The 25,965-nt window shown below is 43.7% G+C and overlaps 1 protein-coding gene and 1 long non-coding RNA gene across 3 annotated transcripts in view; both read right to left on the reverse strand.

The window, feature by feature from the left end:
* Positions 1–619: 619 nt before the first annotated feature.
* Positions 620–10,835, reverse strand: LOC139051766 (uncharacterized). 2 transcript variants are annotated; one of them, XR_011509538.1, is made up of 5 exons: positions 10,246–10,835; positions 9,435–9,525; positions 6,506–6,691; positions 4,531–4,692; positions 620–720 (listed from the first exon to the last, which is right to left on the reverse strand). It is a non-coding gene; the product is annotated as an uncharacterized lncRNA (long non-coding RNA). The 2 variants fall into 2 exon arrangements; XR_011509537.1 differs by having other exon boundaries at positions 626–723.
* A 7,878-nt stretch (positions 10,836–18,713) lies between these two features.
* The window catches only part of LOC139051798 (nose resistant to fluoxetine protein 6-like), a 76,010-nt gene continuing 68,758 nt past the window's right edge, over positions 18,714–25,965 (reverse strand). The window contains exon 17 of the mRNA XM_070528788.1: positions 18,714–20,109. Within this exon, the coding sequence (XP_070384889.1) occupies positions 19,852–20,109 (258 nt within the window). The 3' untranslated portion in view covers positions 18,714–19,851. The remainder of the gene's footprint in view (positions 20,110–25,965) is intronic.

Raw genomic sequence — 25,965 nt, forward strand, 5'->3', positions numbered from 1 at the left:
CTTCTGTATCTAGAAAACGGAAGACTCTGTATTCTGAATCTGTACTATAACCGTTAAAGTACGGTGCTTCTCGTATTCAGAAAACGGAACACACCGTATGCTGAATCTGTGCTATAACTGTTAAAAAACAGGTGCTTGCCGTATTCAGAAAACGAAAGACTCCGTATACTAAATCTGTACTATATCCTTTAAAGTACAGGTGCTTCCCGTATTTCATCTTGCAGAGCATATCCATTCGAAGAATGTGCCATCGGGCACAAAATTGCCCAGGACGTGCGAGAGTCGACCGAATTTCATTGGTGTGCCATTTGCTGGGATCAGCCGTGCCACCATCTGCGTTTGGAATGTGCATACGTGACCCACTGTTTTCAGCGGTCTTGTGCAGAAATGCAATTTGGTCAACGCTCGCACTTCCAGGGTACTTTTGTCCACGATAGTACATCTCCTTTAATGCAAATGTCATGAAGGCAGCTCATAGTCAAAGCAGCAGGTCACCATTGAGAAAATTGTCTTGCCAACACACTGACATGGCTGCAGAGATAAAACACTTTGCACTTTGTGATATCAATGCACTGCATAGCATATATACAAAAAGGTGCAACATTTCAGTCCTCAAGTTCTTAGATCACAGAAGCAACTTTATTTTCTTCAATCACTCGTCTTGCACTTCTTCCTGGTGAAAGTTGTTCTTGACTCCAAACACTTGCAAGGATAAACTTGCTGCTGTTAGGAGAAACAAATAGTATTCGTGAATATCCATCCTAAAGAAAGCGCCAAAAAAGTTTAATCACAGAACACGACAAAGCAGTAACTTCTGTGTTAGAAAAACATGTAAGTAGATCAACATTGTTGGCACAAGGGATGTTGCTGTAGCCAACATTTCGACATAGGTGCTTGTCATTAGGGTAGCAAATGTTTTCCTTGGGTGTGTTGTGGGATTGTGCATATCTCACTGGCCCCTAGCCTCATTGGGGGAGAAGTAACTGGTGCATATAATAGGTCAAGAGAAGCCAAAGTGTTAAAATAAAGGAAGGAAGGGTGTGCTTAGCAGTGGTGATTGTGATGGAGCGGGTATGAGCAATGCTGTCAGTACTTGCCAAGAGTAGGGGTGACCAAAACAGAAAACGATGTACACATGTATGCAGTCATTAATCCAGTAGAACCAATCTTCCCAGAAGACAAAATAGGTATCAAGATAAACAGTTTGCACTTTTGGAAAAGGAAAACGAAGAATTAAGGAAAATAAATTTTGTATCAAGATGCATCTGGTTAAGATCACTGCAAATGGTAAATGAAGGCACATTATGAATATATATTTTGTTGAAAGCCGATGAAGAAAATATATATTAACCAAATATTAAAAAATAGGGAGATTAAAATTAAACTGGATATGACCATAAAACAGTAAAGAACAGCCTGTGGAAAAAAATGGGATGGATAATATAACAAGGTGCAAGATTGCAAAACGTCGAGTGCTGTTTATATTCATGCTGCTGTTGACGGCTTCAAGTTTCTGTCTTCCTGTGGAACCTTTGTCTTACTTGAACAAGGAAATGGGTCATTTTTTAAACAAGCCAGTTCAAATGCAGTTCAAAGCTTCAGCAGTGTTATAATTGAAGAAAATATTATGGTCAGTTCTCCTGCGCATCTTGAAACTTATTGTGCGCAACAAACAGGGACAAAGAATAGAAGAAACACAATGTTAAGCGCTCGTCCTTGTGTTTCTTCTATTCTTCGTCCCTGTTTGTTGCGCACAATAAGTTTCAAGATGAATTTGTTCCAACTAGGCCGACTCGCAGTCTTGCTTCAGTTCTCCTGGGTGTGCTTTCATTCACCAGTTATTTCCACCGGTGTAAGTTCAAAATTTAATGGTCTAAATGGACCTTAGCTCCTGGCAAACCATTAGCTGGTCTTTTTTTCAACACAGATGCCGGCACATTATATGTGTTGGCAGGAGTGCTAGCGAACTACATTATACTTGTTGCCACAACCGAAGTGAAACTTGGTAACAGTGATTGAAAAAAAAAACAGCATTCCACAATACTGATTCAAGTCGTCTGGAAAAGTTGCTTAAGTTAACGTACACCCCCTACTCCACCAGACACAATTATTCACCACACTGACTCTCATGGTGTCAACCATGCTAATACAACACTAGGCATCAAGTGAGGAGAATTAGGGGATAAGAGGGCACAATGCTTTTTGTTAGAACATCAAATGTGCTTTACATAAATGCTACATTCCAACTAACAAAGGAGCAACCGGTTTGTGAGATAGTGACCAATGCATACGAAAGCTAATGACATTCTGTGCAGCAGAATGTTGACGATGAGGTGTTATGCGCACAAGTGTACTCTTTCACACAAAATGACATCCTGCACTCAAACCTTGTGCCAATATTAGAGTTTGCAAAAAACACCGTAGTGGAAAGCAAAGAGTGCTAAATTTGTTGAAAATTACTAAAAATTATTCGATTATTCATTATCCTTACTGTTCGTTAAAGATTCACAGATTGTTCCCTATGGGTGCTGTAAACAGGCACCCTGCTTTTACAGTGGTAGCAACAATGATCTGTGGCACAGACAAGAATAAATGCTCATGAAGTTTATGCAAGAGTATATCCTACAAATTACACCCCATTTCACATTCCAATATGGTAGAAGAGGAAGACGAAAAAAACTACTTTCTGGTGGAGGATGCATACCCCAGAATAGAAGAAACAAGTGTACCCTAACCATTGCTGCTGCCGATGCCTGTGCACTAGCAGTTACATATAATATGGCAGTTACAATTGTTTTTCCACAAGCACTGCAAGCTGCGGCCAGTTTACCAGTACACAGCTGTAATAAATTTACGGCAAGCTAAAGCTCTCTAATGGATTTATCTCATACGACACAATTGGAATGCAATATTCTGCAAATAAGTGAAGCGCGATGTGCCATCCCATACAATGGAACACCTTTGAAGAATCTGAATCACCACCTGCACTCTTAGGCAAAGTTACACCCTTTGAAGTGCCCCTTCTGCCACACAATAATAATCGTTATTTGCCTTGATGCGTTTCCTTTCTTGAAGACGCCATGCCCTCTACTTTGTTGTCGGGAATGCTATCATGCTGATAACGCGCATGCCGTTCGTTACTGGAAAGCACAGGGCTCGCAGCGTTAAAGAAAGAAAATGCATAAAGGCAGATGACAATTATCGTTGTGTGGAAGAAGGGGCACTTCAAAGGGTGTAACTCTGCCTAAGAGTGTGAGCCGTGACGAGGGAAAAGAGTGTGTTCTGTGTAAAGTAGTGCACCTGTATAACCTAAAGCTTTGGAGAATGCATTTAGTATGAGCTGGGAAGGTTCCTAATATTAATTGCACACAGTGAAAACCTCCATGCAGATTTGCAAAATGCAAACCCCCTACCTTTTTGTTGTTCAAACGTAATGACACGTAGGGCCATAACATGTACATTATGGGTTTCGTTCCCAAACAATCAAAGTGAATAGCACCACCCGAAGTGTTATGTGCCTTTTTGTTAGTGTCGAATGCTGCGATCGGCAGAAAAAAGGATTTCTGTAGCAATATAAAGTATTAGGTACTGTGATCTCAGTTCTTTCACTGCTGTTTAAGCATTATCGGGTCCTAAAGTAAAGAAACGAGGAATAAATACATGCATATTTTACGCTACAACCCTCATAAGTATTTAGTAGTCTGGATTATAAAGGATTCCAAATTTACAATGCAGGACAGATTTTATTCCACTGAAAGAATGGCATCATGCCAATGATTCTGCATTTGGTGCTATATTTATTTGTATTTAGTTCAGTTGGAATGTGTGTGTATCGTCAGCGATATCGCTTGACATGTTTTATATTGACTGTTTTCTAAATTTAGGCAAATTCGTATTTGCAAATAACCTTGTATGACACCAAGAACTTGCTTAGCAGGAGTATTTCTAACATTTGCAAGATATGAGGCTCTTGAATGCATATCTCAGCCTGGGGTACACACCGCCCCCTAATCTCATCAGCAAGTTTCTGGAACTCATCTACGAGGTTTCTTATGATGAATGTAAAGTTGCTTGAATGGGGGAAATAGAGAATTTATAACAGGTGAATTATGCAGCATAAGAATGATGTCAGCAAGAAGCAAGCATCAAGAACTATAAAATGAAGACTATAACATGCAAGAATTATTTGGGATGATTTAAAATTCTGGCATTGGAACGAAATGTCTTTCAATCTATATACAAACTCTGATTATTCACTCTACTACCACTGCCTTCATTAGAAACATTCATAATCATTATCCTATCTATGCCACATCATCCTAGCTAATATTCAAGCCTTCATAAGCTGCTTTTTTTACTGCTAATTCTCTGTGGGAAAGAGGTGTCCGTATGAAGACCATATCATATACTTATTACCCGTTTTTTGATAAATGATAAGGGAAAAACTTCACACCAAAATGCATTGAGCTTGAGCAAGTTCTGCGTTTGATGCTGTTGATTCTTTTTTTCCCTTTGCCATCATTGACCCACCTGGTTAGCTAAGTAGACAGAAAAGCTGCAGGAGAAAGGTGGGGGTGCCAAACCAGCCTTGTGCCCTAGGGGACCTTTTCACGGTCACTGGAGGAACTGCCTGCGGCCTCGGCATCTTCCTTGAGGGCCACGGCCATGTCTAAGAAACCTTGTCTCCACAGGCTGCACAAAGAAAGATAATTTGCTGAGCTAAGTCTTTTTCTTAAAAGAACCCATTTAAGTTGTATTCGTGGCTTTGCACCACAAAACTGACACATGACTGGCCACTCAAGACACTTTATGTGTATTCGCAGGCTTATTCCTTGGAAAAACACTTTTATGTAGCAGACAATGAGTAACAGTAACAAAAAAGTGTATCAGGAGGCTTTCATATTGCTCTACAACTTTTCATTGACACATTTCATTGAATTATTTGAGATATTTAATAACTAATTAAGAATTATGTAATTAGGCAGAATGCACAATATAATCAGAGTATCTCCAGGCGATGGCAAACATTACCTTCATTTTGTCTAGTTACATCGCATTTACATATTTCTAAATCTTGGTGCATGATAGTTAAGACACCCTGTAGATCAAAAAACAATATTAAAATTTTCATAATCATCTCTTGCGTGTTATTGGTGGCTATGGCTGCTTCAAGTTATTCTTTCAGTATGGTACAAGCAGTTTTGAAGTGAAATTGTTTTGCATCGAGGGCATGTAATCTAGGCAATCAAGCAAAAGGTCAAGTTGTGTTCACTATTCAGATGTTTAACTAAGAAGCTGCAGGAAAAGGAAACAAGACACAACACCTAATAAACAATGCAAAATTTGAAAATTTAAACTGAACAAGAAACCAGTTTTTGAAAACACAGAAAAAAAGCCAGCAGCTTACATCAAATACACCCTTGCTATGTACTCCAAGTGAAGTTGTTACCGCAATGCTTGGGCACCATATGAACGTAACTATCAACAACTTCGAGCAGAATATTAACACCACTAAATGAACTGGCCTTTGAAGATTCTTGATCTGAAATCCTCAACGACTTGTTCTGGCGTTTAATCTGTCAAGCTCAATCTGTATTCTCAAAAGCTGGCTCTCGGCCATAATTTCTCTAAACGCAACATCAGCTTAAATCTCAAGATAGGGTTGACCTGTAAATAAAGTGGATAATGCATGGCAAACATCATGAACTCTCTTACATGTTAACCAGAGGGTTCACTCATGCAGCCATGAAATTGTGATGCAGACACGATATATTGAAGCTCGTTTTGTGAAGTGTTTCATGCTTCCAAGGCTTCTTCAGTTGTGAAAGCTGTCTCCGTTAGCTAAATAAGCGATGAGAATAAAAAAAGAACTTCAACATGCTCACAATATGTTGGCCATTTGCAAGTAAACAGCAGCCTTTTTGGGCACCCAGGTTGCCTGGTGCAAATCTACTATGCCACAGTACTTGCGTTACCCAGTACCAGCCACTTTAAAATGCACTGTGTTCAGAACCCTTTCCCTCTGTTTGTCTGCTTTGGAAACAGTTTAACATGTGTTCAGTAGGCGTCGAGAAAGGGGACAGAAAACACTGTGCACCACATGTTCTAACATGTTTCGCTGGATGCAGCACACCGCACCGGATGCAGGTGAAGCCAGTGGAAATGCGATGTCATGCAGTCGCTTGTCCTGGAAGCAGGGCATATGGTGGACTAACTAGTGCGTGCGATCAGATAATATTGCTGCCGAAAAACTTTTCTTTGTGGTTTTTCACATTTTAGGAGGTCTCTACATGTCTGGTAAGCACTTTTATGACAATCTGAACCCGTATACGATAGTGTTCTCTTACATCAAGTTTTTTCTGATTTGCCAGTGTTTCCATTGCACGCCACTTATGTTAGCGACACTGTAGACACTACAATGGAAAAATTCTGGACGCCTCGAAACACTGCTTGGGTAGTTTATGGCACATCAGGCAGGCATGTTAGGGGAAGAAATGCTACACACCCGTGCAACAAAGTGCTGCCGCAAAGTTGTCAAGCACCAACTTCCGGGACAAGGCCGGCTTCAGTCGAGGGCGCTCGATGTGCTGTTCATCCCCTGTAGTAGAGATCAGTGGCGTGGACCCTTTTATACTGGCTGTCTTTTCTGGTTGGAACCTTGGCAACAGCTTCCACCATACTTTTTTTGAACCTGCAACATGTGCAGAGAAAGTCACATCACTGTGCGTTGATTGTATGGCTTTATTGTGCTACACATTCTATCAAATCATTAAAAAATACAGTTCACACATTTTTACTTCTGTATAGAGACAGTCTAGGTGCTATACACGGGAAACATTACCATTCCTCTGACAGAATGCAACAATAGAAGCGCACACTGTAAAGCTACACTAAAATTTAAATTGATGTGACACCGTATGAGCATACAGTATGCTTACTGTATGCTTTAGCCTTGTGTCAAGTAAAAGTTAATTGTCAATCATTTATGGTGTATTTCTACTTATTCTGGGTCATCAAACTGTACAATCAATGTTCCAAGTTTACACAATGTTGGCTTTTGATTGCCTATGTGATCCGTTTCCTACTTACGCATGCAGTAATCCCACTGTATTAAGGAAAAAGAGAATAGGAAATGCCGTGATAATCTTCTACATTTGATGAGGGCAGGAGCAATGACCAATAGCATGTGGTTGAAGCTACATAAATACTCAGTTTTCACACAGCTTAATTATTCAGCAAGTAATAAAGAGCTATCCTGTGTACCTCTGCATGACCAATAAAATCTGACTATTTGACACTGCACTAAGGCTGCCGCTTGGTGCTGTTCGGCAGTTCAGCTTTGGTTTTCTGATATACAGAACTATTTAGGTACCAGTAGTTTACTTTGCGATAAAATGGAGCTTGGAGCACTGGTGATTTCCACATAAATAATGCGACAGCAAATATAACACAAGGATAGGAATATGGGTCTCTTGGAAAAAGTACATACACATTATGATTATAATGTGATGTGATGCCACAATGAAACAGAAAGCAACGCATAGAAGTGGACGGCGCTTCCATGCCACCAAGGTTATTGGACAGACAGTACTTCAGAAGTGCCCGCAACACAATGTATTGGCGGGCAAGTTGGTTTGAATCCATAAATACTTTGTTAAGCGCAAAACAATGGACACAAGAAAGACGACCAGCACAAGGCGCTACACTCAACTGACATCACTTTATTGCGTCGCTCCTTTATAAATAGTAGAATCTAGAAGAACATCCGCAGTGAGCACAATGTGCAGAGACCACCAACAACCAATCACAAGAGCGTACTCATGCGACGGGATCCAAAAAACCATATTGAGCACTGCACAAGGTTAAAGGCACACTAATGCACTGTGACCCCAATGACTGTATGAAGAAAGCTTCCGATAACTCTCAGGCGGTGGTATCACAGCACTTTTTCAAAATCGTAGTATCACGAAACATGGCTTTGCACTTCCATATTTTACAATGTTGAGCCAAATGGGAACCTGTGCCTGTTGGTATGGATCGCTTAGGTTCGCAATGTTTCGTGATGCTACGATTTTGAAAAAAGAGCCGTGATACCACCGCCAGAGAGTTATCGGAAGTTTTCTTCATACAGTCATTGGGGTCACAGTGCATTAGTGTGCCTTTAACCTTGTAAAGTGCTCAATATGGTTTTTTTTGGATTCTGTCGCATGAGTGTGCTTTTTTGATCAGATGTTGGTGGTTCCTGCACATGGTGTTCACAGCAAATGTTCTTCTAGATTCTGCTGTCTACAAAGGAGGGACGCAATAAAGTGATGTCAGTTGAGAGTAGCGCCTTGTTCTGTCGTCTTTCTTGTGTCCGTTGTTTTGTGCTAAAAAAGCAATGATGTATTCCTTGTGTGTGTTTGAAGACAGCTCCACACGCAGTAGCGTATCCAGTATTGCTGCCCAGTGGTTTAGCTCGCCGCAGTTTGAAGTGCCACAAAACATAAGGAGAGAAACCTGCATTCTAGTCTTGTTGCAAACAAGAATATAACGTGAAGTGCATTTTGAGGCCAGAAACTATAAAAAAAATTTCATGATGCACCGCTGTGCAAGGTTTTATAGCAAAGTCAAATACATTTAGTGTAAATATGACACTATGATGGTGCACAATGGTGGTAATCTGTAATAATATAAAAGGTGCCTTAATGTTACAACAAAAGCTGACATTACTTAACAATAGCCCTGTAAAATTTAGCATGCAGGGGCACCGCTTGGTTAAACAATAGTGATGTATTGTCTATGTACACAAGTATTACCCACGCATTTCTGCCATTGTCTAAATGGCATAAATGAATGGGTAATACTTGTATACATAGATATTACATCTCTATTGTTTAACCAAGTGGGTAAACTATGTCTGCCTGACACAAGACTAGAATTAAACCATAAATTATATATAGTCACCCTAACAGTAACACCTCATTTGAACTTCACAGTAAGTAGACGCCTGTTGATGCCAGCCTTCCCCAATGCTAAACTGTGCTGCATGCTCTACAGAGAAATTATAGTGGTATCACTCAACTCTGAAGCAATTCAGGACTGCAGCACTGAAGAAGACATCTACAAATGTCCCATTTCATGTATAACAGCCTGAATTGCTTGCACATCTTACCAAGTGCAAATTAAAATTTCTTTTTGTTCAGCATTTTTGCCTGCTAGACCACAATCCAATGTCATCAATATATTAACATATTACCTCAAAGAACCTAATTTGGCTTATAGATTAACACCTTTGCATACTGCCACAGCTGCACTCTGTCATATGCGTTGCAATCATAAAGGGGTGCTGGTCCACCAGCACTCCAATGTCACTAACAGTGATCACCTACACAGCTAAGTAAACGGTCATGATTCAGGTGGCAAATAGCTATGAGAAAAAAAAATCCACTCACCTTGAGAGCTATAATACTGCAATAACTTGAGAGAGATGGACCCATTGCAGGCAGCAGACCTCTTCTCAGCTCCAGCACAACAGCAACTTGCCTTTCAGTAAAAGAAAAGGATTGATTAGTAATGATAAGTTACCTTGTTTTTGCTGAGTATCAATACAATCTGACTTTCATGCATATCCACTCTCCGCTTTAGTAATACAACTGAATTATTCGTCAAATAAAAGAGTCTATGATGATACCATTCGCTTCTCTTGTATGTCCAAATTTTTTCGCACTGATACCCCGTTTACTGCTTGCTTAGTGGCACGAATGCCTTGACTGCCCAGACATCATTCGAAGGAACACGTCTTGCTGCACCGCAAACGGTGCAGCAAGACGTTTTTTTCTGGTCACAATTAAAACGTGCACCCAAGCAAGAAAGTAACGATCACAGGTAGTGAGCGACTGCTATTGCCTCGAACGTTTATTTCCGTATTTTAACAGACGTTCTTGTATCGGATACAGTATGCTCTCAAGCCAATACAAGCGTCAATACAAGAGCTCAACTGAACGCACTTTTATTCTACGCTTTAAACGCGAGTGAACAAAACGTTAGAAGTACCTCACGGAAATTTCGATTGAGCCAATCGCGCTACGACTGGAATCGATCTGAAAAGATAGGTTGATCCCTTTCCCCATTCATGCGTGATTTTTGCCCTAAGACGTTGCATAGTGGTCTTTTGAAACAATATTTATGTTCGCGACACCGGCTTACCACACATCATTTTAACACCTACGTTATGCAAACCAAATAAGATTAAAATGGGCTTACCTCATGAGCAAGTTACGAGCGCGCGTAGACTGTTGAACACCCGTTGAGAGCAAGCAGGCTATCCGTGTCCAAGCGCATACGTGCACCCAAACACAGGACAACTTCTTCGATGGCGCAGCGAGCAGTTTTGTACACGAAGTGAAAGACATCCAGCGCAAATATCTCCGCGCGATGACGGCAAATAACGAGCGCACAAGCGTACACAACACAGCAACAAATTCGGAACTTTGCCAATTCGAACGTGCCGAGACCCAAGCAGCGTAACCATCCATCGTTTCTGTTCTTCGCTCCCGATGCGTCAATCTCTCTTCCTTGGGGTCTTGCTCCACCCTTGAGTACAAATCAAGAGATATTTACGGCGAATTAACAACATTTACAACACGACTCGAAAAATGCCGGCTGACTACACATGGGCATCTCCGTCTGCCACTCCTAACGGACGCGCAGCGCGCGCTGCCCCCTGGTGCCGCACTCTGAGCGCGGAGAACCGAACAGAATCGGTTTCGTTTTCGCATTTGTGCTCTAGTTACTGGAACTGCAATATAATTGCTTGACAATTAATTGAATTCTAAAAGAGGAGAACGCTTTCTCTCCCACAAGTTAGTGCGTTTTATACAAAGGGAGAGAGAATTCAAAAGACAGAAAAGCAGGGAGGTCAACCAAAGCATTCGATACTGGCGATAGCAAACCCCTGTGCTACAATGAAGTGCAAAGCAGTGCACTGCGATGCGTCCATAAGCTCGAGTACAGTGATAATTTGGGCGGGTTCGTGCATGTAATGAACGGGTAAATAATGAGTTGTGTCATAACATTACCCATGCATAAAGCACATGGAACTAATGGTGTTGCATTCTAGGTCAAAAAGAAATAAAGCTTGAATCGTTACATCTCAACACTGGGCATTCTTTCTTTCCGAAATATTTTTTTCTTCTTTTTGACAGTATACACAGTACTAGCACGGTAATAGGTCCTTCATCTTCAGTCACCTTCCAGTAGTTTACATACATGCCGGTGCATGTTCGCGTTCTTTATTCTACCGTACAAGAACGAGCGCGCTTACCGGTCTTGTTTCAAGATGAAGCGCCAAATGTTTGCGATTACATCTTACCGCAAGAATTAACACATGAACAGTGAAGATTATGCGTAATCGATTTGTCTCAATGAATGGGCAGTTATTGTCAGAGACGAGATATTTTGTAAATATCATGGGAATGAGTTCAACCAACTACATTGCAGTTCAGCAGTGCCCTTTGACACTTGGGTTAATTGCTTGCCGCATTCGAAAATTTCCTCCGACCGTTGTACTTGGATCTATAGGCCGCCAGTCCCCTTCGAGACCATTTATTGCCAAATGTAAACGCAGTTACGGTCATTATACCACTCCCTGCGTTTCGGTACTGATTTAGAGTGCGCACAATTTTTGGCGTATAGAGCACCAATGTCATTCCCAGTGCACCAGCACCTGAGTGCCGCAAGCTTGTTTACGTATGCACGTATGTCCCCGGCTCTTCATTCACTTAAACATATATGCTGCGTTATTAACTACAAAGCGCTTAATTTGAGAACATTGCGAGAACACGCACATATTTGCGCATATGATCAGCGTTACTAAGCCCATATGCGCGGCAAACTGCAACCGGAATAGAAGATGCGTATATATATTTATACGATCTGTTATTGCAGCTTTTGGTAGAAGGCTAGCTCTCACATTTTGCACGCAACTTCATAATGCGTACAGTTTGCGTGTTCAATAAAGTATTAATTGTTAGCTGAAACTTTATGAGTACAAGCGCTCATTCAGACAGCTTAAATTTTCTCACAATATACGGATGTTCACATAACAAAAATACGGAATTCTCTCTGTTTCGTCCAAAACAGTGTATAGCCGTTATATGATTACAGTGAAAATGTCCGTAAAGCTGAATACGGAGAGCACTTTCCGTATATTAACGGCAGATTTTGCCGTATTTTTGAAATATGACATACTTTCCGTATTTTTATCTGCAGTTCTCCGTATAATGACAGAAATCCCCCGTAAAATTACGGAAATTTTTTACAGTGATGCTGTATTTTGGCACTCTCGCTCATTGAAGCATCGGCGCACCTGCAGAGATCGATTATGTCCTCAATATAGGCGGTAAAAGTTTCGTTTGGTTGCTGTGCCCGTGTGCGCAGCCATTGCTCGGCGTGTAACTTCCGCGTGGCAGGGCGACCGAAAATGGCAGATATTGCCTCCTTAAAAGCGGGAAAGTTCTCAAATTCCGATTCGTGGTTGGCATACCTGAGCTTCTCCACGCCAGCCAGGTAAAAGTTCACGGTACTCAGCTTAGCAGCGTCATCCCGCTTGTTGGGTCCCCTAACTTTTTCGTAGGCTGACAGCCAGTCCTCGACGTCCTGGTCTTCCGTACCCGAAAATGCCGGAGACCTGGCCGAAAATTTCCGTGCCGAAAATACCCGAAACCTGGCCAACCGGGCCGGGGCAAACGGCGGCCGGGAGAGATGGCAGCGTTTGGGCAGCGTCAGCTTGCATGGTCGACTGCGACGTACGGGATCGGAGTTCCAGGGTGCGGGCGATGGGCGCACCCAGCACCTCCACCAAAAGTGGGGAGGTTTATTGGACGAGTCCAACAAACAGCCGGTAGCTCGGAACAGTAGGTAGGGAGAACAAGATGGTGGTGTTCGACCGCCGATCTCGTGCCCTCCGCTCTTGATGATGATCGGGATATCACGATCTTCCTTTCTTCATTACAAGAGGAACATGTAGTGACAAAGAAGCCGTTCGCAAATCAAAGGGCGAAGATATGTTAACGATTCCTTGTTTGCATACATTATTATTACATTTGAAGGAAATCATGTCAACATGAACAAGAAAGCGAGGCGTCCCTTTTTTATTTGTTTGCTGCACCTGTTTAAAACAAAGGCAAAAAATTAGAAATAGTAGCGCACATGGGCATGCTCCGCAGGGTGTAGGATGCTTTTTTTTCATCTTTCATTTTGCAAGCCCTTGTTAACGTTCATTAGCATTAGCATTGGCATTAGTTGAGATCATCGCCGGTCGCCGATCAGAACACTCCTCACGAAACCTGAAGCCAGGAAGAGGCGGATGAAGGCACGTGGGGTTGCACTATGGCCAACCTTCACGGACGCCGGTTCGTGACCTTCGATACCTTGCGCATTTCGATATGCAAGGCTGCGCAGAAACTGAAAAAGGGTTTCGAGTGCTTGAAAAACGGTTTAAAGATTTAAAGGTTATCAAGATTTCACACAAGCACCAGATAAGGAGTTTTCAACATTTAGTACGATCCAAACGAGATGGAGCTTTAGTGAGCGGGTACTTGGCATTCTAAAAGCCTCAAATAAGGCTTTTTGTGAGAGTACCTTTATGTTTCATCAGTAGCGCGGTCAATACGGTGAGCGGATGTTTTTTTTTTTGTCGGATCGTACATTCTTTATTGTGTGGTCCCTTAAAAGCCATATCGACAGTGTTCTACTGCATATTTATTAGGTGGGATGGATAATCTTGGTTTCTTGGACGTACCGCAGGACAGCCCACGCAAACGGTAATGATTTCATTGCTTCTGGAAGTGAAGCTCTTCTTGTAGGAGTTGAGAGACACGCCTTTTGATGTAGGCCTGCACTTCTTCTTTAGGAAACATATAGGAGTGAAAGGTAGCACTTTTTCTTGCTCTTCCCACTGTAAAGAATATTGCAGTTGTTAATTGAAATGGGAGCTCGATCCTTGCACGTATGGGATTTTTCCGTGCGTACAGCTGTCTATCTGAGACAAAACATGCAGACAACGCCTTTAATAAGACTGCTACGGCCCTCTTGGCTTTCACCACATCAGCACCGAGCAGTTCTCTGAGAGCGCACAGCGGCCTATCAGGGCAGCTAAGCCCTCGCAGACCTTTTTGTCTGAAATGTGCATGAAACCTGTGCAAGACTACACAGTAAAGGATCCAGGTATAATGTTGAGGACTTACCCCTCTGCTCTAGAACGTTCCCTCACTCAATACTCCACTACGACTATACGGATGGATCAATGGATGCATGCATGCTGTGGGCGTCCCCTTTCAAAAGGGGCGGTGGCTTGCCCCGCCAAGCTCTGTTTCTTTATTTTTTTTGCAGAATGTCTTACCCGTGTCAGTTTTTTTAATGCTATCTACTTTCACTATGAATGGTGGTTTATTGGCGTCCCCTTCCAAATAGGGCGGCGACAAATAGCCACCTTGCCTGTTTCAGGTAATCAATTATTGTATTGACATTTATCAATCTAACCTGATGTCTAGGTCTCTTTATAGTTTTATCTTTTCCTTAAAATCTCAACATCAGCCTTGTAATGTCACCTTTTCCTGTAACAAATCCGGTACTATCAATTTCTTCCATGCTTTTTTTTCCCACCAGCACTCTAAATGTCTTTTGTTTGTTTCAACTGCTGACCGGCTAATGCTTCCATCTTTTTACATCCCTGAGCTTCTCGTCCATTTTATTTCTCGTAATTTAGTTTTTGCAATTATTGTAAACTTTCGGTCTTTGTTTCCATCGTTTACATCCAATTTACTCCCTCTGTTTCTCTCACTTTTTGACGACTACTGGTTGTCTTTCTGCACTTTCAATTATCCTGTACCTGGTTGTCAACTTTCTTGGCTTCTTCCTCAATTCTGTGTCCCCGCTTTGAGGTACAGATATTTGTTAACTTTAGCCGCCCGTTTATTTTCATCCATATTCTTGAGTACTTATTCCAAGCTAATTTTGCTTTGCATTTCCCTGAGTTCCAAACAGGCCCAACCAACGTCTCCCTGCACTGTCTCGTTTGTTGTTTTACCATGAGTTCTTGAAGTCAACCGGCCTACCGAACTTTGATGAACTTCCTACACCGACATTATGTCTGATTTTAGATAGCATCACCACCCCTCGACGGAAGGGGTCACTGCGCTTCATGATTATCCACGGCAATTCCTGAAAATTGTAGCCTCTTTATTCGTGGGGAGGCACTATGTTCAAGTCGGTGCAGTGAAGGAAGGCCATCGAGTCGAGGATCCGTTCAGAATACCAAGGTTAAAATGCTAACGTAAACCTGAAAGAAAGTGTTCCTTGGCTTGTCATATGTTTCAGATGTGAAGCGTGTGTAGTGGCGCAGTGTTCCTTGCAAGAAAAATTAAAGTGCCAATTGTCTTTTCAGTTTTTGTGCGCGTATGACGCACTTTCCGCGTTTAACATATATGCAAATTTCCGTATATGGGCAGTTCTCCACTATACTGTTGTCACAGTATGGCCATCTAAACCAGGAGTTGAACTTCCGACCTTGCAGTTGGCAACTGATAGGTGCGGTGCCACCGCAGTGCTAAAAAATTACATTGTTGTCTCTCTTTTATGTCACTAATTGCGCAGAATTTGTTGAGTCTAAAATATGAAACGACAATCCAGTAATTCGCAATCAGCCAACATGCCCGTTAGTAGCGGCTCTGACTGTCGCTTCCAGGGCTAGTTCTAGCACACAGAAACAGATGCCGAAGAAATTTTATGAGAAACTGGTGCCGCAGTACTGCACCGCACGCGTGGTGCGAATAACGTTGGTTGGATCGGCTCCCATTTGCGCGAACAGAAAAGCAAGTAATTTCCTCTGTGCTTTCCGTCGAATAATTCTTGACTTCGTATGATTGTGACCAACAAAGATGAGGCTCCTCAGTTTCCCTTCTTCCATACCAGCGAGTGAGGCAAACGGTAACATGCATGCGTTCCGTAGTGTAAGCGGGCATGTGAAAACATAGCACACTTTTGCAGTATAGATTGGCTGGTCTAAACATCGCGCGATAAGTAACCGCCATCTATCTAGGAAACATCAGAAGCGTACTTTTCCCATCTGAACATGCACAGCCTTTCCATCTGCTCAGTCGCCAAGGCTACGCAGCAGAAAGGACCTGGACAATGGGTCCTTGCTCACCGCATATAGTCAAACGCTTCTACTCCTAAATGGCCTGTATAAGTAAGGATTCATGTCCCGACTGAATTCTAATCTGTCATATGCATTGAAAAGAAAGGTGTACGATCGCTTCATTCTCGCTGCGCTCTGTGCTAGCGTTAACAGCAGTGAAGCATTTCAAGAGCGTGATTATGTCACGAGTGTTACTGTGTTGCTGCAATGCTACAGGAATCACTCCATTCAGCCGCTGGTTGTTGTAACAGAGCGGTGGGCGCGATGGCCGACGAATACGTCGCAGTTGACGGCGCCAAGCTGATGCAAATGAAACTGTCGACTGGCGTATTTAAAGTGTCCAAAGGTGAAAAGACCACAAATGTAAGCGAAGGTAACAGTCACGAACAGCATTTAAAGGTACCAAAACTTTTCATGCCAAGCGAGGCGACAGCGGCATTCAACAATCTGCAGTTCTAAATTGCGCTGCTCCAGTGCTTCGCCTCCGACCATACCATCTACCTCGATGCAAAACGGTTGGCTCCAGTCTCACATTCCGTGAGTTTACGTGTGCACAAAGAAAGAAAGAAAAATAACAGCGCGTATCATGAAGCCTATCTTGAATTCTTGTTGAAGGCCCCTTCACCAGGCCCCATATCGAATTTTATTTATACGCTGGAAGTAGTTACGTGTCCTCTAGGGAGCTTCCGCCAACAAAAGTTGTCAAATCGGCTCATTAATAGCTGAGATAGCAATATTTGAGTGCCGCGAACCCATGATTTCAGAAGGCGGGCTCCACTGCCAAGCAAGATGCTCTCTCCACTCACCCCGTCTAGCCTCCGCAAGCGAAATTCCTTCCCTGCGTTCCCCAAACAGGACCTCGAGGATCGCGTGACGCATACGTCACAGGCCCCGCCTTCAAGTTTTTCCTCCTCACTTTTTTTTTCGGGGCTACACACTTCCGCCGATGGCGTTGCTCAGGCAACAAAAACTCAGGAAGAACAAGCGGATTGCAGAGCATGATCACGCGCTGCAACACGGTAGAAAATGGCAGAGTTTCGGTACCTACGCACATGAGCGCACGACCGTGGGATCAAGCAGGCGGAGCGGAAGTACAGCTCTCTTGCTTCGGTGCGAAGTAAAGCAAAAAACACACACACATGCGGTTGTGCGTGTTATTTCTCTAAACGTCAATTCGTCAATTCAAGCAACACATCGCACAGATAACAGGGGTGCGATCTTGTACGCGTTCCAAAATAGAACGGGGGCGGTTCGTTCCATCGAGCCAAATATGATTCGTCAATTTGAACCGTGCCGAACGCCATGACGTCAATTGTGACGTGTTATCTGCTGTCAATCATTCTGTATCGTCTGCTATCGGACGAACGGAACGGAACATACCGCCTATTTCGTGACGTAAAGAACGAACCGCCTTCGTTCTATTTTGGAACGCGTACAAGATCGCACCCCTGGCAGATGTCTTGAATAATTCACGAAGTACTGTGTCACCACGAGCGACGTCACACTGCGGACACGACTACGTTGCGCAGGGGCACGACTACGTCACCGCCCGGCTTGGAACGCGGCGGCCGCGAGAATGAAAAACGGCATTTGGCTTGAAATTTCATATCTTTGCACGGCGCGCAGCGATGTCATACTTTGCAGACACGATTGTTATCGCGCAATGTATGCTCTGCGCTGGTCAGCTCCAAATGGCCAGACTTGATTAGGGGCCCTTTAAATAAAGGTTTTCTCTTGTTTAACATGCTTAGCCTGCTCAAGTCATGGCAGCACAGTGCGTAATCTTTACAACGAAGTCACCTGTGTAACGAAGGTATTCGCAGTTCTCAAGCGCTATGTGATACAGATGTTTGATTGAATTCTCCTTTTGTCCTTGTATCATTACTATATTACAGTGGCATTGCACATCACAGGCTTGCAGTGAAAAGAATAAAATAGCCATTTCTATTGACAAGAAAATGTTTTATTGTGCTATAATAATTGATGTTTTCACACAACACTTCCTAAAGCATATAAAGAACAAAACCATATTTACATAGAAGACTGGTAACGTTCAACGATGCGCAAGAACTAGGGAGTGCCAACATTCCATGCTCACCTCCATGGTATAAATTTAATATAATATTCCCACCGAACATAGTATAGTGCTTCGTCCGGATGCGTCGACGTCAGCTTTGCATACAGTAAATATTGTTCGTTCTAGCAATTTTTTTTTCTCTATGTGTGGAAAACGTTGACTTGAAGGTTTCTACAGAGAGTTTCGTCGCTTTTCGTTAAATGAAGGAGAAGAGAAGCTGTAGTGTTTTTATTCGGTGATGGCATCTTCGAATGCCTATATTGAACCACACTTAGGGCTAATGTATGTAACAGATACAATCTGCGTTCTCTCCTATAGGCATAATTATTTTTCCCAACAGAAACAGTTATCACTGATGGTCATTGTGGCTTGCTCGACCACAGCCAAGCGGGCTGTGGTTGTGCAAGTCTTAATACCGCGGCATAAAGCCGCCACAATGTCTTCACCGCAAATCCAAATATTTATCCCGGCTGTTTAATTGCGTAAACATTACTTGTCCACCCGCCTTGGACCTGCCGGCTGAGAGCATTGCACTACCAGCCGAAATTGCTGGCGATCATGCACCTTAACCAAATCAATTATAAAAAGAAAAAAAAAGAGTTCATGGACAACATGTGTCCGAGCATCACAGCCGTGAGCCTCACTGCAAAAAATTATCAGGTCTGGTGATGGGGGTCAATGGGCAAACCGGGCACCATTAATGCTATGTGCAAATGAGTTACTGGAGTGAAATGGAACTGTAAAACGTGACATCGTTATTTCGGTTATTTTGCCAAAGGTACCCTGTGTAAGAATACCCAATCGCCATGTCAGCTGATTTGCCAACATTGGATTTGGAACTCAACAAGTCGCGGCTCTCCCGCATCGGTTTTTGTTCCCGCAAAAGCTATAAATAATAATGCATAGCGAAACTTGATCACCACAACGCATTTGTCAGAATGCATGCCGAAGTAATGCTATGCGATGGACCGGATGGGTTCTTTGCATAGGGAACGCTCAGGAGGAATGAACACCTTCGATAGGAAATTTGCGCAGTGTAGTGACCACATATGTTGTCGCACACTCTGGCTAATGCGCCTGACAGCTGCACAAATATGCGAGAAGCAGTAGCAGTACGCACGGTTCCTGCACCGTCCATTGCTTCGTCGCGTCACGTTTTCCATGCATGGATTAGCGCCGTTCGTCAATCTCAGTGCACCCACGGCTTCAACTTCTATGCCCACCCGAGATGTGCAAATGCGGCCGGTTCGGCATCAGCTGTCCAGCGGCCATGCCAGCGACAACGATGCGCCTGCTTCTTGTCTGACCACCAGTGGCTCGCAGACGGGTGCCGTTTCGAGCCACCAGGCAACTTGTCCTCAGTTCTTAATTCATTATTTCACAGCCTTTTCTCTAAGGAGGATGGTTCCACCTTCAGAACGCTGTGCTCTTCCACGATTTGGTGTTCATTTAACGCACCTTCACGTTGCCAAATGCCTCTTGCACGATTTAAGGCATTCGCGAGGAAGTCCTTAACGATTTGCGCGCTGGCACTACACACCTCCGCAAAAACAAAATAACGTGGCGAAATTTCTTTGCTTCTGACAAAAGGAGTCTATAAGTGGCACCATTGGTCCAGATGGATTGTGCTGGCCTGCGTCGTCTGGTCCTGGGTTACCACTAGGCGTGGACAGATGTATGTGATCACGGTCCTCCTCGTCTTGTGGCCACTGTCCTTGTTCTCCGAGTCGCGCTTCACTCGGCCCGGTACAAACAGCGTTTTCTCGCATATGCTGGTCGGCGACTCGCACACCAGGAACAGGCAGAAGCTCAACATGCAGCTCCACACAAAGAGGGTCAGTGCGTTGGACACCTGCGTATAGCGCGGAGCAAAACGAGGGAGTCGGTCTTTTTATTGAGAGCGTATCTCAGTGGATGTAGAGAGAAGGTATGTGGTACCACTTTTCTGCACACGTAAAACGACATTTTGCTCTCATTAAACAACGAGCATACATAAATTGCGGGATACAACGTCCCCTAACGGCACAGAGGGTTACGACGATCGCTGTATTGTAAGGCTCCCAGATTCATTTTGACCAATCGCATTTACGAGATTTATATTTTCTGCCGATCCCAGCATAGTGCCGGATGTACAAGTGCTAGGTAGGGCAACGTGCACTGATCATACGATAATGAGGCTAGGATTCACCTCAGTTTGAGGTGCGGAAGAGTAAAGTTGGTCAAGAAGAAACAGGTCAACTTAGAGGCAGTAAGGGTGAAAGCAGACAAATTAGGGCTGGTGCTTGCAAACAAACATACAGCCTTAGAACAGAGAGGTGCCGATGACATAGAGGTAATGAATAGAACCATAACTAGGCTGGCTTCAGATGCAGCAATTGAAGTGGGAGGCAATGCACCAAGCCAACCAGTAGGCAAGCTCTCCCAAGTAGCAAAGGACGTAATAAAGAAACGACAAAGAATGAAAGTGTACAACTGAAGAGATAAGATAGAATTCCCGGAGCTGCCAAAACTGAACAACTAGGAGAAAATAAGTAATATTCGAAATTATAACGTGAGAAAGACTGAAAAATCCGTATGAAATGGACGCAGCCTGAAATCAGTAAGAAGGAAACTTGGCATAGGACAAACCAAGGTGTATGCACTAAAAGATAAGCAGGGTAAGATCATCAGCAATCTCAAAGGTATCGTGAAAGCAGCGGAAGAATTGTATACTGACCAATACAGTATCCAGAGGACTCAGGATAACTCCATTCGAAACAGTAATGAACAGGATACGGAAAGTCCTCCTATATCTAACGATGACGTCGGAAGGAGCTTGCAAGACATGAAACGTGGCAGAGCGGCAGGTGAAGATGGAATAACAGTCGATATAATCGGAGATGCAGGAGACATATTACTTGGAAAACTGGCACTTCTTTATACGAAGTGTCTATCGACCGCAAACGTCCCAGAAAACTGGAAGAACGCAAGCATTATACTAATCCACAAAAAGGGAGACGTTAAAGAACTTAAAATTTATAGGCCAATTAGTTTACTCCCAGTATTATATAAAATATTTAGCAAGATAATGTCCAGTAAAATAAGGGCAACGCTGGACTTTACTCAACCAAGGGAACAGGCAAGTTTCAGGACGGGACACCCTACAATGGATCACATCTATGTTATCAATTAGGTAATCGCGAAATCCGCAGAGTACAATCAGCCTCTATATATGGCCTTTATAGCTTGACAAAACGCATTTGATTCAGTAGAGATACCAGCATTCATAGAGGCATTACGTCAATCAAGGAATACAGACCAATCACGTAAGTATCCTGTAAAATATCTACACAGATTCGACTGCTACGGATATTCTCCGCAAGATATATAAGAAGATACCTATAAATAAATGGGTCAGGCAAGGACACAGATCCTCTCCATTGATACCAACTGCTTGCTTTGAAGACATATTCAAACTATTCAAATGGGAAGGTTTAGGAGTAAGGCTCGATGGTGAACACCTGAGCAACCTACGGTTTTCCGAATAACATCGTTCTATTCAATAACACTGCAGACATGTTACAACAAGTGATTGAGAACCTTAACAATGATAGTGTAAGAGTGGGCTTGAGGATTAATATGCAGAAGACAAAGATAATGATGAATAACCGGACAAGGGAACAAGAGTTCAAGATCGCCTGTCAGCCTGTAGAGTCTGTGAAGGAGTACGTTTACCTATGTCAAAGAATCACAGGCAACCCTGATCACGAGAAGGAAATTCATAGAATAAAAATGGTTTTGATCGCATATGGCAGACTTTGTCAGCGCCTGACTGGAAGCTTATCATTATCATTGAAAAGGAAGGTGCCCAATGAGCGCACTTTACCGGTGCTGACATTTGGGGCAGTGACTTGGAGACTGACAGAGAATCTGGAGAACAAGTTAGGGACCGCACAAAAAGCGGTGGAACAAAGAATGCTAGGCATAACCTTGAGAGACAGAAAGAGAGCGGTTTGGATCAGAGATCAGAGAGAAACTGGTATAGCCGATATTCTAATTGGCATAGGAGAAAAAAATGGCGCTGGGCAGCTCATGTAACGCGCAAGTTAAATAACCGTTGGACAATTAGGGTTACAGGATGGGTACCAAGAGAAGGGAAACGCAGGAGAGGAAGGCATAAGACCAGGCGGTGCGATGAAATTAGGAAATTGGCCAGTGCTAGTTGGACTCGGTGAGGGCAGGACAGGGGTAATTGATAACATATGCTGCTGCTGGTGATGATGATGATGATGATGATGATGTATTAATGGTATAAGTAACGTTTTGTTATAAACGGATAGAGTGTCGCATGCGTCATGTGGAAGTTCTGGGTTCAGTTTGCAGTGGCAAAAACTTGCCTTTTTTCACTTTAAATTTAATTTTTCATTGCAGTTTCTACATTTCAATATAACGACAGGTTCCTGTATGCTATTCTTCGCTTTAAGGGTCCCTGAAACCATTCGGAGTAATCTTGTAGACCCGTAATTTTGTAGGATACAGCTACAATAAAACATTAGTGCCATAATTTCAGTGAAGCGTGTCATATTAAGAGACCTACGAAGAAATACAAATTACCTTCCGCCCTACCGATACTTTTTCTCCTCAACTTCTTCACCGAGTGATCGGGGCTACGCTCTGCCTTCACTGGATATGCGTCATGAAATGACGTCATGTTATGTACTTGCGGTTGTCTTGGAGGCAGCGCGCGAAGCCTCTTCAAACTTTTCGTTAGACGACTGGCTATCGATGTTGCGCGAGTGCTATCCAAACAGCATGTGTTGCAAGCATTCTCCAGAAAAACAATGTGGGCTTGTTAGCATGGCATCTTCACCTGTGTTCGCTAGGGGGAATAAGACTGCACACAAGAACACACACAGGACAGCACCGTATGTGTCCCGTTTGTCGTGTGTCCAGTCTTATTCGCGCTAAAAAACTAAGTTCAAGCGCGCGTTATGCCGCAGTGCCGAGTTTGTCCGGTATTCCTGTAAAAGCAGGAAAGCTGGGCGTTGGGACGGATAGGTAGAGGCGTAAACTAAAGCACGTCCTTATTCCTATCGCTGTGACGTAGGGGCGTACGTCCCTATTCCTATCGCTGTGATCTAAGTGGCTTGAGTGGTCTGCACGGTGCATCCACTTGGTGGTGCGGAGCCTAACCAGCTAAACGCACTGCTACTAATGCTGCAGCCAAATGTAAAACATTTTAAATATTTAAAAAGAGGACGTATTCATGATTATGCTTCTGCAGAAAATTTACACCAGCAGCAAAGTAGCACGCACTTGGTTACTGCTATATTTATGCGCCCTGTATTTGTCTGGTTGAGGTCTGTGCCACCAGATGGCTGCACCATGCAGGAAATTCCCGTTCGCACCTCAGCTCAACCGGTAAAACACCCACTCCACTTGCGCTTGCGTTCACACAAATACTGGATACAGTAAAACTCTTTACAGTGGTAGCAATCCTCTGGGGCAAAGTGACATCTACAAACGCATAGATGCTGGCACCAATCGGATAACGATAGCCTGATGCGATGCAGCTGGGGAGGATCAGGTAACAGCAGATTTGTTGAAGGATGGTGGGCAGATTGTTCTAGAAAAACTCGCCACCCTGTATACTCAATGCCTCATGACTTCGAGCGTATCCGAATCTCGGAACAACGCTAACATAATCCTAATCATAAGGAAGGGTTGCCAAAGACTTGAAAAACTATAGACCGATCAGCTTACTGTCCGTTGCCTACAAAGTATGTAGTAGGGTAATCGCAAATAGAATCAAGAACACATAGACTTCTGTCAACCAAAGGACCAGGCAGGATTCCGTAAAGGCTACTCAACAATAGACCATATTCACACTATCAATCAGGCGATCGAGAAATGTGCGGATTATAACCAACCCTTATATATAGCTTTCATTGGTTACGAGAAAGCGTTCGATTCAGTCGAAACCTCTGCAGTCATGGAGGCATTACGTAATCAGGGTGCAGACGAGCCGTATGTAAAAATACTGGAAGATATCTATAGCGGCTCCACAGCCACCGTTGTCCTCCATAAAGAAAGTAAAGAAATCCCAATAAAGAAAGGCGTCAGGCAGGGAGATACGATCTCTCCAATGCTATTCACAGCGTGTTTACAGGAGGTATGCAGAGACCTGGATTGGGAACGATTGGGGATAAGGGTTAATGGAGAATACCTTAGTAACTTGCGATTCGCTGATGATATTGCGTTGCTTAGTAACTAAGGGGACCAATTGCAATGCTTGCTCACTGACCTGCAGAGGCAAAGCAGAAGAGTGGGTCTAAAAATTAATCTGTAGCCACTCCGCTTGCCTGCTGCCTTGCAGAGGAACACAATGTCGCAGCTTGACATATTGCCGATCGGTATATTTGAAACCTACAAGGCAGCAACGGCGATACATGGTGCTCGCGAAAAGAAAGATCGAGACCAACACTGACCGCATAGCTCACGTGAACACGCAGAATGCGGCAACACAAGCAGACAGCACTTATGCTATCTTCGGCTGGTCGCTTCCATCCCCCGAAGCAGAGTCGGGCAGATTTGGCGTTCCCCCAGTTCAGAGGTAGAGGACGAGCGCGCAAGCCAAACGTGCGACTCGCTCTCGGAGGAGGCAATGGCACATGCTAAACCACGTGACTACTACCAACGTCCGATGTTTCGCTTATCGAAAGCTGCCGGGAAAACCGGCAGACGCGCCGGCGGGACGAGCGTTCGTCGCAGTGGCCTAGGTTGCCTAGGTTACGGTGGGCCGTCGCCAACAGCAGCAACGCGGCTCTGCGATGACGTTTCAATTTCGACGACTGCTCCGACGACAGGGCTCGGAGCGCCTCAGAGCGCTCGAAGGTGGAGGAGAGCAATCGAGAGGAACCAGCCGAACGCAGGGCGGGCACCCTCTTTCAACCAGCCGAAGACAACGCCGCTCGCGAGAGCGCTCCAGAGCGCTCAGAAACGACCAGTCGAAGATGGCATTAGTGTGTGTCGGAAGTGCTCCAGTCTAGTGATAAGTGATCGTTGCGTATGCTCTTTCTGGCACTGTTTTATAGAAACAACTTAACCAATATTCCATCTATTGCGAACATTTGTTCACAATCAAATTGAAAAAAATGATTGATGGTGCACACTGGGAAGCCAATCGCATAGCTCGCCCAACTGACATCGACTGGGCTAGCTGCGTCAATTGGGAGAGGGCGGCTTAAAACTAAGGGAAGCGGCGCCGCTGCGATCGATAGCGAAGCACATTTCCAAAACCCTGTAATAAATTACGCGCTTTATGCGGAGCACTTAGAAGTGTCACACAACGATCAAAACGGCCTAACCTAATGACTTAGTACAATTGTACAAGATCGTTAAAATTGTTTGAGGGTCCCTTTAAATGTCTGCTTCCTTAATTTCGTGGTTATTGAAACTAAATGGAGACCCTCAGTTCCCCTGATTTATCCGGCTATTACCTGCCCATTAATAGTCCAAAATCAAGAAAGGGGCTGACAGATGGAATAGCACACTGTGGTATAAAGTTTGTAAACAGGGATAAGGTGCCTCAGACAGGCTGGCCAACGTTTCGATAGGAGGACCTATCTTCTTCAAAGGCGGCCTCGTCATCCTCGGCGTGTTAGTTTTAAAGGGTTAGTGCAGTGACGTCACGTGCGGGTGTTGTCGCTGGCGGCTGGTTTTAAAGAGA

This window comes from Dermacentor albipictus, unplaced genomic scaffold (assembly GCF_038994185.2).
Source record: "Dermacentor albipictus isolate Rhodes 1998 colony unplaced genomic scaffold, USDA_Dalb.pri_finalv2 scaffold_14, whole genome shotgun sequence".
In the NCBI taxonomy this organism is placed as follows: domain Eukaryota; kingdom Metazoa; phylum Arthropoda; class Arachnida; order Ixodida; family Ixodidae; genus Dermacentor; species Dermacentor albipictus.